Source organism: Cygnus atratus, chromosome 10 (genome assembly GCF_013377495.2).
Source record: "Cygnus atratus isolate AKBS03 ecotype Queensland, Australia chromosome 10, CAtr_DNAZoo_HiC_assembly, whole genome shotgun sequence".
Classification (NCBI taxonomy): domain Eukaryota; kingdom Metazoa; phylum Chordata; class Aves; order Anseriformes; family Anatidae; genus Cygnus; species Cygnus atratus.
Genome location: NC_066371.1, coordinates 1,861,736 through 1,874,208, shown reverse-complemented (window position 1 = coordinate 1,874,208; position 12,473 = coordinate 1,861,736). Strand labels below are relative to the sequence as shown.

Here is a 12,473-nt window from a genome sequence, read left to right as displayed (position 1 = left end):
GAAATAATCTGTATTCAAACCTCTGTATGAAGATATTTATCCTGTTCCTCTCTCTCTTGTAGCATTCATTCTTCTGCCGACTAACAGAAGATAAGAAATCTGAGAAGTTCTTTAAGGTTTTTTATGATCGCATGAAAGTAGCACAGCAAGAAATCAAGGCTACTGTCACAGTCAACACTAGTGACTTAGGAAATAAAAAGAAAGATGAAGACTCAGACAGAGATGTACCGACAAGAAAAAAAGGTAATCCCCAGTTGTTCCCTTTCTAGAGTGACAAGGGAGTAAAACGCTGTTTTGAACTTATTTCAATTGATGCAATAATGCTCTGATCTCTGATCCCACAGAGCAAAGTTCAGAGATCAGTGGTGCCCTGGCTTGGGATTTCAAGAGCTTCATCCCCTCTTCATCCATTTGTGAGATTGTACTGTTGAAATGATGAAAAGTATTTCTGAGATGAGACTCTGCCACCTTGTCTCTCGTGACAAGCTGCCCAAATCCGATTCGTAGTAATGACCCTGGACTGTAGGTTGTGGTCAGTGCCTTCTCTAACAAAAAGTGGAGAAATGCTCATTTTCTTCTAGAGCAGGTCCTCTTATTATAACTCCTGCTAGTGCTAGATGTGTGTTCCCTAACCAATTAATATTGGAATTTGTAACTTTAATGTGGTTTGCATAAAAGGTGTGAAGAGATGACATGACATCCTTCTAAACGCGGGACCCTCACATGACACTAAACGTACTGACCAGAAAGAACTGCTGGTGAATAGCCGGCCTGCCTGTGGAACCGTAATGGGAAATGTGTGAATAGATTTTCTGGTCCTCTCCATTCAGTTCGCTCTGTTCTTATGTATTTCAGCGAGAGAGCCTATGACCCAAATTACAGAGGAAGTCCGGGACCAGTTACTGGAGGCCTCTGCAGCTACAAGAAAGGCTTACAGCACTTACCGGAGGGAAGCTGATTCTGATGACCATTATTCAGCTGGGGAAGGAGCACAGCCAGCAGCAGACAAGAATAAAGATGAGCTGGAGATGAGTGCTGTGATCTCAATAATGCAACCCATCCTCCGTTTCTTGCAGCTGCTCTGTGAAAACCACAATCGGGATTTGCAGGTACAGTCTGATTGCTAAGCAAGCGTGCACATGTAGCTTGTGTAGTCACTGCTGTCACATCAGTCTCTCTAATCCCCTCCCTTTCTATACGGATACATAAGTGACTGATTTCTTTGGCCTTTAAGGTAATCCAATAAAAGTATTTATATGTTGCTGGACAAATACAAGTCCAGTTATCTCGCAGTCTTTTCAATGTGTATAAAAGGTGGTGGGATCACCATTTGAAGTGGCTTTTTTAAACATACACCTAAAGCAAGCAGGTGTTCTGCTGTGAAGTTACCGATCCTCTTTGAGAGGGGAAAGAAGAAAGCAGTGGGAAAATAGAGAGCGCTGAGACTTTGGTTCCAGCAGCCCTTAAGCACGTGCTTGCTTCTCAGTGAACAGCTCATTTCAGTGACTGCCGTACACCCGTTCACATGCACAGAATTGAGCATGCTGGGATGATGATAGGAAAGCCTTAGCTAGAGCTGAATCTGGAAAGGGACATGGAAGACGACGAAAGGGTTTCTATGTGAGCATCAGCAGCATAAGGAGGTTAGAGAGAGCCTGGGCTCGCCACTGAATGGGGTGAGGGCCCTGGTGCTAAGAGACATGGAGAAGGCCAAGATGCTCAATGCCACCTTTGCCTTGGTCTTTACTGGCAAGATTGGTCTTCACAAACCCCAGGTCTCTGAGACCACAGGGGAATTTGGAGCTAAAAAGACTTAGCCTCCCTGGAGAATAATTAGGTTAGAAAACATGCAAACAAGATGGAATTGCACAGGTCCAGGTAGCACGCACCCACGAGTGCTGAGGGAGCTGCCTGATGTCACTGTGAGGCTGCTCTTGGTTGTCTTTGAAAAGTCATGGTGACCAGGGAAGGTTCTTGAGGGCTGGAAGAAAGCAAATGTCACTTCTGTCTTCAAGAAGGAGACAGAAACTGTGCATAGGCTAATCAGGCTCACCTCGATCCCAGAGAAGACGATGCAATAACTAATCCTGGAAGCCACTTTCAAAGATAATAAGAGCAAGAAGGTGACTGGGAGTAGTTTTGGATTTATCATTGGAGAAGCTGATGAAATGCAGGGTAGAGAAATAGGCCTCAAAAACCCCACTGGCCGGCCAGTCCTGGGAAGCCTCCTGTTGCTGCCCCTGCTCTGAGCAGCCATTGGGCTAGGCAGAATCCAAAGGTCTTTGCCACCTTCAGTGGTCCGTGATGTTCTGTGATGTGTCTGTAGCATTTCGGTAGCGAGACTCATCTGATTTAGCACATGCCTCCACAGGAGATAAGATTTTTGCTTGCAAATGGACTGTAATTAACATGATTTTCGTTCAGCATAACCACTGTCGCTGGATTAGAATTGAACGTGAGGAGCTCGAGAGACACAGTACAATGCACTAAATGCCCTCATAAAGGAGGAATAATTGCCTTGATTGCATATTGTTGTACTGTATGCCAGAACTGTAAGACCCTGTGTGAATGCTTTTCAGACCTGCCAAATCACTTCCGCCAAACTTGAATGCCCTGCTGCTGGCAATATTTGAAATCAAAGCTGTATGTTAATGTTTCTGTGCTATGAACATGTAATTCTTCCAACGTTTTATAGGTGCTGAGGTTACATACACCAGGCTTTCTCCTATTTTTTCGAAAACTGTTTGATCTTTGTTTTGTCAAACAATTTTCATGCCGTTAGCAATGTCGGAGACAAGTAGGACGCCAGTTTTGCGTGGCAGTAGTCCAAACCGCATGCACAGGATCCTTTCTTGCTGCTGTCTTTGGCTAGGCACTGAAAGCTATAGGAACAAAATGGAATTCAAGCCAATGCGAAAACTTGGCCTGAGCTATTCACCGTACTGAACAATTAAATTCCCCGAGCATCTAGTAGCTGCGTTCAGCTCTGGGAGAAAAAAGGTTAAAATAAAAGTAGGAAGAACAATTTTTCAAAAATAATCTTATTACTGCTTGCCTGCCTTGATGCTTGCCTTTCTCCTTCAGCACTGAAGCGGAGGTAGGAATGTATGGGGCTTCAAAACCTGTCTGCAGCTAGCAGGTTATAACGGAACCCCTATCAATATCGCCAATGGGTTCGCTACTTAAAGGAATAAACAAGACTTGTTCTTTATTCTGGAAACTGTACGTCGTCCCCGGTTACATCAGTGAGGTTTAAATTTGGGTGATTCCTCTTCACTTCTATTAGCGCAATTACAGGTCTGTCGAACCAGGCATTTTACGCGCTGTTGCAAAACATCAGGCTGCTCGCAACCGCTAAAAGCAGGGAAATGCAAATCGCCTCTGTGAGAGCCTGGAAGGGGATGTGTTTAAGTGAGGCAGAAGCCTTTGAAACGGCTCGCCGAGTTGCAATACCGTGCCTTTTGCACCACTCTTCTGCCTTCTGGACCAGCCTGTGCACGAGGCAAGGACCAGCCCTCCCACCCAGCCACACTTACACACGCAGCTCCATTGCTACGCTTACTTCTCCCCATCAAGATGAAATTGTTATTGCTTCAGTTCTTTTCTTATCGAGTGACTTATCTCTGCAAAATAAGATAAATATTGCAGTAATATACTAGCGAGTTGTGCTAAGATGAAAGCTCTAAGCCAGTAGGCTAAATACTGCTTTTGTGCAAAAAAGAAGGAATTGACATAACTTTTCCTGTTGGTTTTTAATGTTTGTTTGTTTCTATTCCTAATCTCCGAAGGCACAGCATAGGTTATAAAGAAGTAAAGCTTTGCCTGCTGCAGAATAGTGATTCAGTGATTTGGCTGGCAGGGCAGTACTACAGCATGCAGAGAACGAGCAGGTTTAGCTTGTCATGTTTTAGGCAGGAAGCCTGTCCGAGAATTAACTTTTAAAGACCAATATAGACCACAATATTCAGTGAAAAATGCCTTGCCGTACTTGATTGCTAGTAAAGAAAAATCTGATCTCTTAAAAATCTCACTGTACTGAGACTTGGCTCTTATTTGTGTTTTCTTTGCAAAGTTTTTTGCAGTCAGGGATCAGGTTTCTGCTAAAACAAAGACCGTCCAATGACAACACTGAGGCTCGTGGGGGAATTACCGATGTAAATGGCAGAGCTCTTCCCTCCAAGGATTCTGTGCTCATCCATGCTTGAACAAAGTGAGCTAGTGTTCTGCTAGTAGCCAACTTTATTTTTATCCAGTGTGTTTTCTCTAAAGGGTGCTCAGCTTTAGGCTGCGTACAGGGAAGCGAGTTCTCCGACAGCCCAATGTGCTGCTGAGGCATTAGGGACCTGCTGCAGGTGCTGCCTGCCCGAATGTGGCCATGTCTAGTCGTGTGTCCCAGAAGTGGGGAGGATGGCAGCATGAAACGTCTCCAGAAGGTTGTTCACAAAAGCAGGACTTTAATGACTGCCTTTGAGTGCACTTCATCCCATTGGAAAATGTTTCTCTCTCAAATGACTATACAGGATGCTTAAATTTAAGCAGTACGAGTGCTTTTTCCTGCTTTCTCCTCCTGATCCCACAAGCTGCATATTTTTCATGTTTAGCTGAATCTGCAGCCCCGTCGCTCTTTATTGTGAATGCAGGGTCTTGCAGGTGGTGCCTCAGGTTCATTCCCACCAGAAGTTACAGGAGGGCACTTCTGATATTAAGGGTCGTGTTCCCATGTCGTAGCCCCCGGGATGGTCTGGGTGGTGGGAAAGGACGAGCTGGGACTCCAGCAGGTTCCCTGGGGCAGTGTCTCCCAGCGCAGAGGGACTTGTTTTCTGCCATATTTTCCTTCACCTTGTTTAGCCATCTAACGTTGTCCTTTTGCCTCCTGTACCTCATTCCTCCTCTTCCCTTTGTTTTTATTGACTTTGGATCAACAAGTTCGGCTAGGTAATATCAGAATTAATGCCATGCCACAGGAGCATTTTGTTTCCTAGCTTTTGATATTATCCATGATTTTTGCTTTTTTTTTTTTCCTGGAGGGAAGGGAAGAGCTCTGATTTCTGTAGCATCAACCTTTCTACTTTCTGACAAGTTAATCAAAAGTCAGGATATTAAATGAGCAATCAGTTGAAATGTGCTGAATCACTGTCACCTTTAGTCTGTATTCAGAGAGCATTTTCCTTTTTTAGCTTAGCCTTCAATTGAATCTGGCAATTTCTCAGTCTGCTTGCCTTAAAAGACTTATTAGTCTGACGCAGCCACCAGAGGCAATCAGTTAACAGCGCTCTGCTGCAGGCTGGTAGAAAAGACTTTGCTGGTTCCATAGTCCCATGCATTTTGTTCGTCAGAGGGTGGGTTTTTTTTTTTCCACCTTTAAAATGAAGTGTTTTATAACCTGCTAGAATTGAGCCAGATAGGAGATCTCCTGCTGAAGCTTCTAGGAAAAGAAAGTGGTGGTGTCTATTTGTTTTCACAGAGCACTGCTGGGAACATACTGACAAATAGCATCTGAGTCACTGGGAAATTGTTTTTCATTAATTGTCCCTCTTCGGGTTTGTTTTTTTTCTTTTTTCTCATTTGGAATACAGGAGAGGGGAAACATATTTAATCCATGCTGATAAGTCTGGTGTTGCATGAGAGGAACTGCTCCTAATCAGCAGCTTCAAGCAGGGATTACAGTAATTATGTGGGAAGAAATGCAATTGAGAGAATTGCATTTAAAGACGCTCTCCTTCAAGTCATGCAGCCAGGTGCCTCCTTGCCATGCAGGTGGGGCTGCTGTGAAGCCAAAGCCAGGGAACGGCATTTTCTGTCTGGGAGAAAGGTCTCAGGAGGAGTCTTCAGTGATCATCAGTAGTGAAATGTAGCACGTAGAGTAGAAAGAAGGCTTCCAGGCTTAGAGGAGCTTTCTGATCTGTAGTGAATTGCCTATTCTGTGTTGCTGCTTAGTGCTCTAATGGATGCACTCTGTTTATTACTTGTTGTCTTCTATAAAATTTGAAGCCAACAAGCTGCTTCGGAGAGCAGCACGTTGCAAGCAAGCCCTGGAAGAGTCTTAAATTGCTTGTCCAGGCTCCCTGTAATGAAGTTCCAGTGAAATTAGAGCAATATACCATGCAGTGCAATTGCGGGTTGATGAACTTAATAAAACGTTATGATCCAAACATCAATTTGTATGCCTTTTTCCTGTCCTCCCCCCTGCCCTGGCTGTGACGCTCTCACTGCAGAATTTCCTACGCTGCCAGAACAACAAGACGAACTACAACTTGGTGTGCGAGACACTCCAGTTTCTGGACTGCATCTGTGGAAGCACAACTGGAGGACTTGGGCTTCTTGGTCTGTACATAAATGAGAAAAACGTAGCGCTGATCAACCAGACACTGGAAAGTTTGACCGAGTACTGTCAGGGGCCATGCCACGAAAACCAGGTAACGTGTCTGTAGGTGGACAAAGCTCATCCCTGTCTCCCCGTGCCTGCAGCGTGCGCTCTGCTGGGCCTGGCTCTCAGCCTGCTCAACTTGTGTTGTCTTACACTGCTACTCACTTTGCTTGCCTGACAAAGGGATTTTGGTATGGCGTTTTTTTTTCTTTATAAACTCATAACAGTCACCTTCTCTTTCTTGGGGCCTCCCTCAAGGAGTTAAACCACTCCAAGCATCACTCGAAATTTTTCTGCTCTTGCTAGGATTTAAGCTGTTATATTGCACATGACAGAGGGAGAGTGGGAAATTTTTGTACTTAAAATCTGTTATAGTAAAATTGTCACTAAAACCAAGCCGTGTTGCCCGTGGTAAATGAGGCCAGCAATGTGGCCCTCAGCCAAGCGGGAGAAGCTGGAGCTCTGTGGCCTTGTTAATGAAGGTGATAACGCTGCGGGGGGGCTCGAGGCTCTTTTCAGATTTTGTCTTGTGGGTAGCCCCAGCTGCGTGTCGCTGCTGACCGCCTGTGCCAGCGCAGGGGATATGGTGCTGGCTCCCGAGGAGCCTCTGCCTGGCTGCCAGTGGTGTAGGTGACCCTGTGAGCAGGATGCTTTGGAGCAAGCGTGGGGGTTTGAGCAGTGACGTTAGAGGGAAGGCAACTGGGGAACGACAATAAATAGATAAATATCAGACTATCAGATAAAGCAGTTACTGACCCACAGCTGGACCTGGTCTGTTCTGTGCTTCTGCGGCTAAATGGTTAAGAATGAATCCAGGAAAATGCTTTGTCTGGATAAGCAGGAGTTCGTAGCTGCTCGAGAACTGCGGTTTGCTCCAATGGGAAGGACCACAGGGCAAAGCAGCTGTACTGCTTGGCTCTGCTTTCCCACTTCATCGCCCCACCTCCTCGCCTGTTGTACAGCTGCATTTTAGAGCAGCACCACCAATTAAACAGTCCCATGCTTCTGCCCTTGGTCTGAATGTGATTCTTGCTATAATTGTTTCAATTAGGCGAATGAAGTCTGAAAGTCTAGAATAACTATAGATAACAAGAGATAGCTACGCCTAAATAATTTTCTAAACTCTGGCTGCTCTTTGGTATTGACTAAATAACACGTGCTCAGTATGTGTTAGGGGAGAATTTTTGCACTGGGCTGGCAAGATCTGATCGTCATGTCTTCCTTTTAACACACAAGCCTCTGGGATTGGAAAATGGATATCTGCTGCTTTCCTCCATTTGCATTCTGTTGGAGTCTTAGTATGGTACAGAAAGACTAGAATATGACTTTTCCAAAGGTCTTAAAGAAAACCTGTCCTTTAAAGCACCTTTGTCCGTCCAATTGTAATTTACAGGAAAGCTAAACAAAGCGTAGTGGGGATGACGGAGATGTTCAGGTGAAATCGTATTTATGCAAAATAACGCATGAAGCTTTACGTGTCCATTTGTATTTTATCTCTGTAATACAGACCACAGACTAGGAGGAGTAACCACCTTTAAATGTGAGCATGCATCTTTGCAGAGGAGCTCAATAAGAGAGCAAGGCTCTGCAGTTGGAAGTAGCAAGCTGCTGTCAGTTTGTACGTTTTAGTTACGGGCAGTTATAAGAGCAAGGTTACAGGGCAGGCATGAAGGATATGGAAAGTCACATTCTTTGATTAGAAGGCTCTGAAGTTGGTGGTGTTTGGCTCATCGAGAACAAAGACGACTCTCCCTAACCTTAGTAAAAGTGTTCTTCCTTAGCTATTTATTCAGCCTGAGCACTTTGGCATGTAAATACTTAGTTTATCAACTGTGTTGCTTTCTGCTTCCTGAGTCTGGGTGGTTTCAGTAGGGCATGCCATGGCTGATTATAGGAAAAGCTTGAAACAAAATGCTTTTATCTCTTGTTATTGCACTGTCTGGAGTATTGTGTTCAGTTATCCGCCTTGAACAGCTTACCAGGTGATGAAAGAACTAACTCTTCTGTTCTGGCTGCATCCCTAGCCTAGGCTTCGTTTGTAGTTAGACAATCAGTGAAGTTTGATTAATTTTCTTTGGACAGAACTGCATCGCCACTCACGAGTCCAATGGTATTGACATCATCACTGCATTAATTCTCAATGATATCAACCCTTTGGGAAAGAAGAGGATGGACCTTGTATTGGAACTGAAGGCAAGTGAATGTTTCGTGTGATCTACGTTCACATAAGCAGGATGAAACAAATTTATTGTTGGAATAATGTGGGTGTTTATTATATCCCAATAATGGCAAGTGCCAAAAAATTGTATGCATCAGAGAGCTGAACGCGGTGCCCAAAGACTGTCTCAGGCAATATCGTATTTTAAATGATAACACGGAGTCACCAGTTTTCAGATGTGGGTGACTGCAGACAATCAAGATGTGCTGAGGAGTCCTAAAATAATTACCTGTTAAAAAATTAATTCCAATTAAAACTTTTCTGTTGGTAAGCTTTTACTTGTACAATGGAAGTAAAATTTCTCGTGCTACATCTAGTTCCCTAATACTTTATTGCTGCTGTTAAATCAGTTGATGTTTAGTCATCAAGATTTTTTTATGGCTATTCATATTAATGCTGAAATAATTAGCCCTGGTGCTGTTTTCAAAATACCCTAGCAGGTTGTCTTCTGGCTACAGTAGTCACAGAGTACTCCTACTTCAGCATATGTTTGAGAAGTATTTCCTTTCCGACTTACTGTCCTGTCTTATAGTGCAATGTCTCGTTGTTTTCCGCTGCCGACTCACACCATTATTATGGCTAGTGTGGCTTTTTTATTATTCTAAATAAAAAATGCTTTTAGACTCAATTAGCATTATACTTCAAAATTAAATACTTTTATTGGTTTTTATTGTCAGTCATGATGGATTTTAATCTTAATTGTTCGTATTAAAGTAGTCTGGTGCCTTGTGGTAGTTTCCCATTTCCTCCTCCTATTTCTTGGCATGAGGAGGTCGCAGAGTAATTTTCAGTTAAAAGCAGCGAAGCACGTCTGTGTCTTCAGCCTTGGCTGTCCTTTGATTTAATCAACAGAATCTTGAGTAAAGCTGAGCTGCACCATTGTGGGGTTGAAAGCCTGTAGTAATGCTGCAGCGTTTTTAACACTACAAAATAATACGCACCAGCTTCAAAACCTCAGTATTTGAGAAATCTAAACCTTAATTTGGTGTTCGCTGATAAACAGGGTTTGGGAAGTAAACTGATTTTAAAAAACAAATAGGCAATAAAAAACCCACCTAAGTTGTATAGCCAAATAATTAGATGAGAGGGAGTGCTTGGCACGCTGAGGCTGTAGGAGCCCTGCCGTAGTTCCAGCTGGGTGGCTCTGCCTTGCCTGGTGCTTGTACTCATAGAAACCAAGTATCTCGAGCCCTTCTGGGCAGTGTGTATGGAGGAGCTGAAGCTGGATACGCTCTGCTTTTGACTCCATGCAGTGACTGCTGGTGTTCTTCCTTCCCTTCAGAACAACGCTTCCAAGCTGCTCTTGGCAATCATGGAGAGCAGGCACGACAGCGAGAATGCAGAGAGGATCCTCTACAACATGAGACCCAAGGAGCTGGTGAGTCCCTGGGCTGCCCCGACGCTCCTGGCTAGGCGTCGTCGTGGGGTGAGCCCAGGCACTGTGCAGGTCTGCGCACAGGTCGCGGACAACTGCAAGTCTTGGCACGGGTTTGACTGAATGCGGTGTTTGCTGAGCATGGACCTGGTTAGTCCCCAGAAAGCAGGAGCACTTCAGTTGTGAATGCTCCAGAGACAGCTGCTTTGCTGCTGCATAAAGAAGGGAAGGGGGCATCGCCTTACACTTTGGAATCTCTGTAAAGAAACTATTTGTGCACAAAACAGATATATTGTGACCTAAAAGCTGTTCAGTAAACTCTAGCAGCATTTTGGGCTGTTTAATGTGTTAATTGGTAAAGACACAAACAGATTCAAAGTACCCCTGAAACACTGACAGCTCGTCCAAGTGTGTGTAGTTATGGCAGGGGCCAAAGATCAGATGTGATGTAGTGTGCCATGAGCACGGCCCAGAACATATTATTTGGAGGGAAACGTAAAGTTTGGTTTCTCGTGTTGATGAGCCAGGCTGAAGATGGTGAGTTCAGGTCTCCTGTTTTATCCTGGGTGTTGAAGCCCACCCCCATTCCTCTTGAATGTGTACGGTCAGCTTCCTTTCACTGCTCTAAGAGCACCAAATGCGTACTGGCCTTAGCAGACTTCAGCCCTCAAACTGAGCTGTCTCTTCATTGGCCTGTGTCTGTTTTTCTAGGTGGAAGTGATAAAGAAGGCATACCTACAAGGCGAAGTAGAATTTGAGGATGGAGAGAATGGAGAAGATCTTGCAGCATCTCCTCGGAACGTGGGGCACAACATTTATATATTAGCTCATCAGGTAGAATTGAATTCGCAGCTTTTGTTAGCACTAAGTAACACAAATTGTGAATAACAAGAGGTCTGCTTTTCACTGAAATTGTTTTAATGGCTCAGAGACAAACTCACTGCATGTTCTCTTTGTATAAGAGCAAAATCTTGTCTTTAAAAAAGTCAAAAATGAAACTTCTGTAATGAATAAGAAACTGTTCAGAGTTTTATAATGGAAAACAGGCAGCTTCTTGACCAAGTTTCTGAGGACACACAATTCAAGTTCTTGGCAGAACTGGGGAGCAAAATATTATTTTTCAGCTGTATCAGAAGTCACTTTCTACTCCCAAATAAATTATTCTCATGGATCATTTAAACCTTAAGCAGAAATCTCACCCTACTTTTATTGTTCGTGCCACGTTCTCTCTGTCATCATTTATGTTGGAGCTGGTCGGGTTCACTGCATTGACACAACGTGGTGTTGGAAAGGTCAAAGACCAAGGGGAGAAAAAAATCTAGGTCTGTTTATATAACAGTGCTACATAGATCCCTCCATTAGAGACTCCTTGTTCCTTTTGCATCTGAGAAAAAAAAAAAAAACACTGTCATTATGCTATAAAAGTAATTTAGAGCATCCAGAAGCATTTTTTGAGCAGTGTTCTGTGAATCTGCTTTTTAGATGATGCAAACGTTCTCCTCCATCCCTGCCTCAATACTTGAGCAGTAAGCACACCTTTGAATTAGGTTGGGTGTAGAAGAACAGACTGAATGTGAATGGTCAGAAACTCTCCCAAGTCAGGCAAACAGTGGGAGAAAATGGATAAAAGAGGAATACACCATGGATATTAAAATATATATTGGAATCTTTCTGACTTGCTCCCAGAATAGAGCTGCAGGGTGTCTGGTTGGAATAGAAGAAGCCTTCTGTCAACTTTGCCCTTTCTTAGCAGCTGACTGTGTACTATTTCTTTTTTTATGCCAAAAATCAGAAATTTAATATCATAGAGAGACATCTGGTGTTTCCTACTCCCTTTGCATTCCTTTATTTTAGTTGGCTCGTCATAACAAAGAGCTGCAGAACATGCTGAAGCCGGGAGGTCAGATAGAGGGAGACGAGGCTCTGGAGTTTTACGCCAAGCACACGGCACAGATTGAGGTAAAGGGAAACATGGGGGGTGTGGGGAGATGTGGTCTTCTGGGGAAGGAGCAGTTTGGAAGAAGATCTGTGTAATGAAACAACAGTTACATTATACATGATATTTTGATTGAACTGACTACCTGTGTGGACTGTCATCTTTGACATAACAACTTTTTTTGACAGCCTCTGGGAGGGGAGCTATTTTTGAGCTGTCATGTGTGGGCTTTAAGATGGAGCTGAGCAGAGCTCTGTTGGCAGGAGGAAGTGTAACTTCACTTATGTTACATTTTGGCCGGTACTATTGCTTAATCCATATCTTCTGCCATTCTTTCTGTATTAAAATGAGCGTTTTGGCCTGTTGTACAGTCAATCTGAGGTGCTTTTAAAAGGTAAAACATATACAAACAGGGAGAGTTCACAAAACTCTGTAATAAGCAAGATAAATGTAACTGTTACTCCTTATACTTTCCTGCTCAATGTGTGGCTAAAACTTGCTAAGTTTCCTGAATCAAATGACCAGATGGTGCTGAAGTTCCGAGCAGCTTTGGTGCAGGATTTACTGGGCCCCTTGG

General features: G+C 43.8%; 1 protein-coding gene across 6 annotated transcripts in view; it reads left to right on the top strand.

The window, feature by feature from the left end:
- Positions 1–12,473, top strand: part of ITPR1 (inositol 1,4,5-trisphosphate receptor type 1) — a 170,395-nt gene that overhangs the window by 124,558 nt on the left and 33,364 nt on the right. For all 6 annotated transcript variants that reach the window (XR_007708681.1, XM_035546712.2, XM_035546713.2 and 3 more), the window contains 7 exons: positions 63–243; positions 856–1,109; positions 6,216–6,416; positions 8,450–8,560; positions 9,868–9,963; positions 10,672–10,794; positions 11,815–11,919. Coding sequence is in view for 5 of the 6 variants with exons in the window: in XM_035546712.2 (XP_035402605.1) it covers positions 63–243; positions 856–1,109; positions 6,216–6,416; positions 8,450–8,560; positions 9,868–9,963; positions 10,672–10,794; positions 11,815–11,919 (1,071 nt within the window). In the remaining variant the exon portion in view is untranslated. The remainder of the gene's footprint in view (positions 1–62; positions 244–855; positions 1,110–6,215; positions 6,417–8,449; positions 8,561–9,867; positions 9,964–10,671; positions 10,795–11,814; positions 11,920–12,473) is intronic.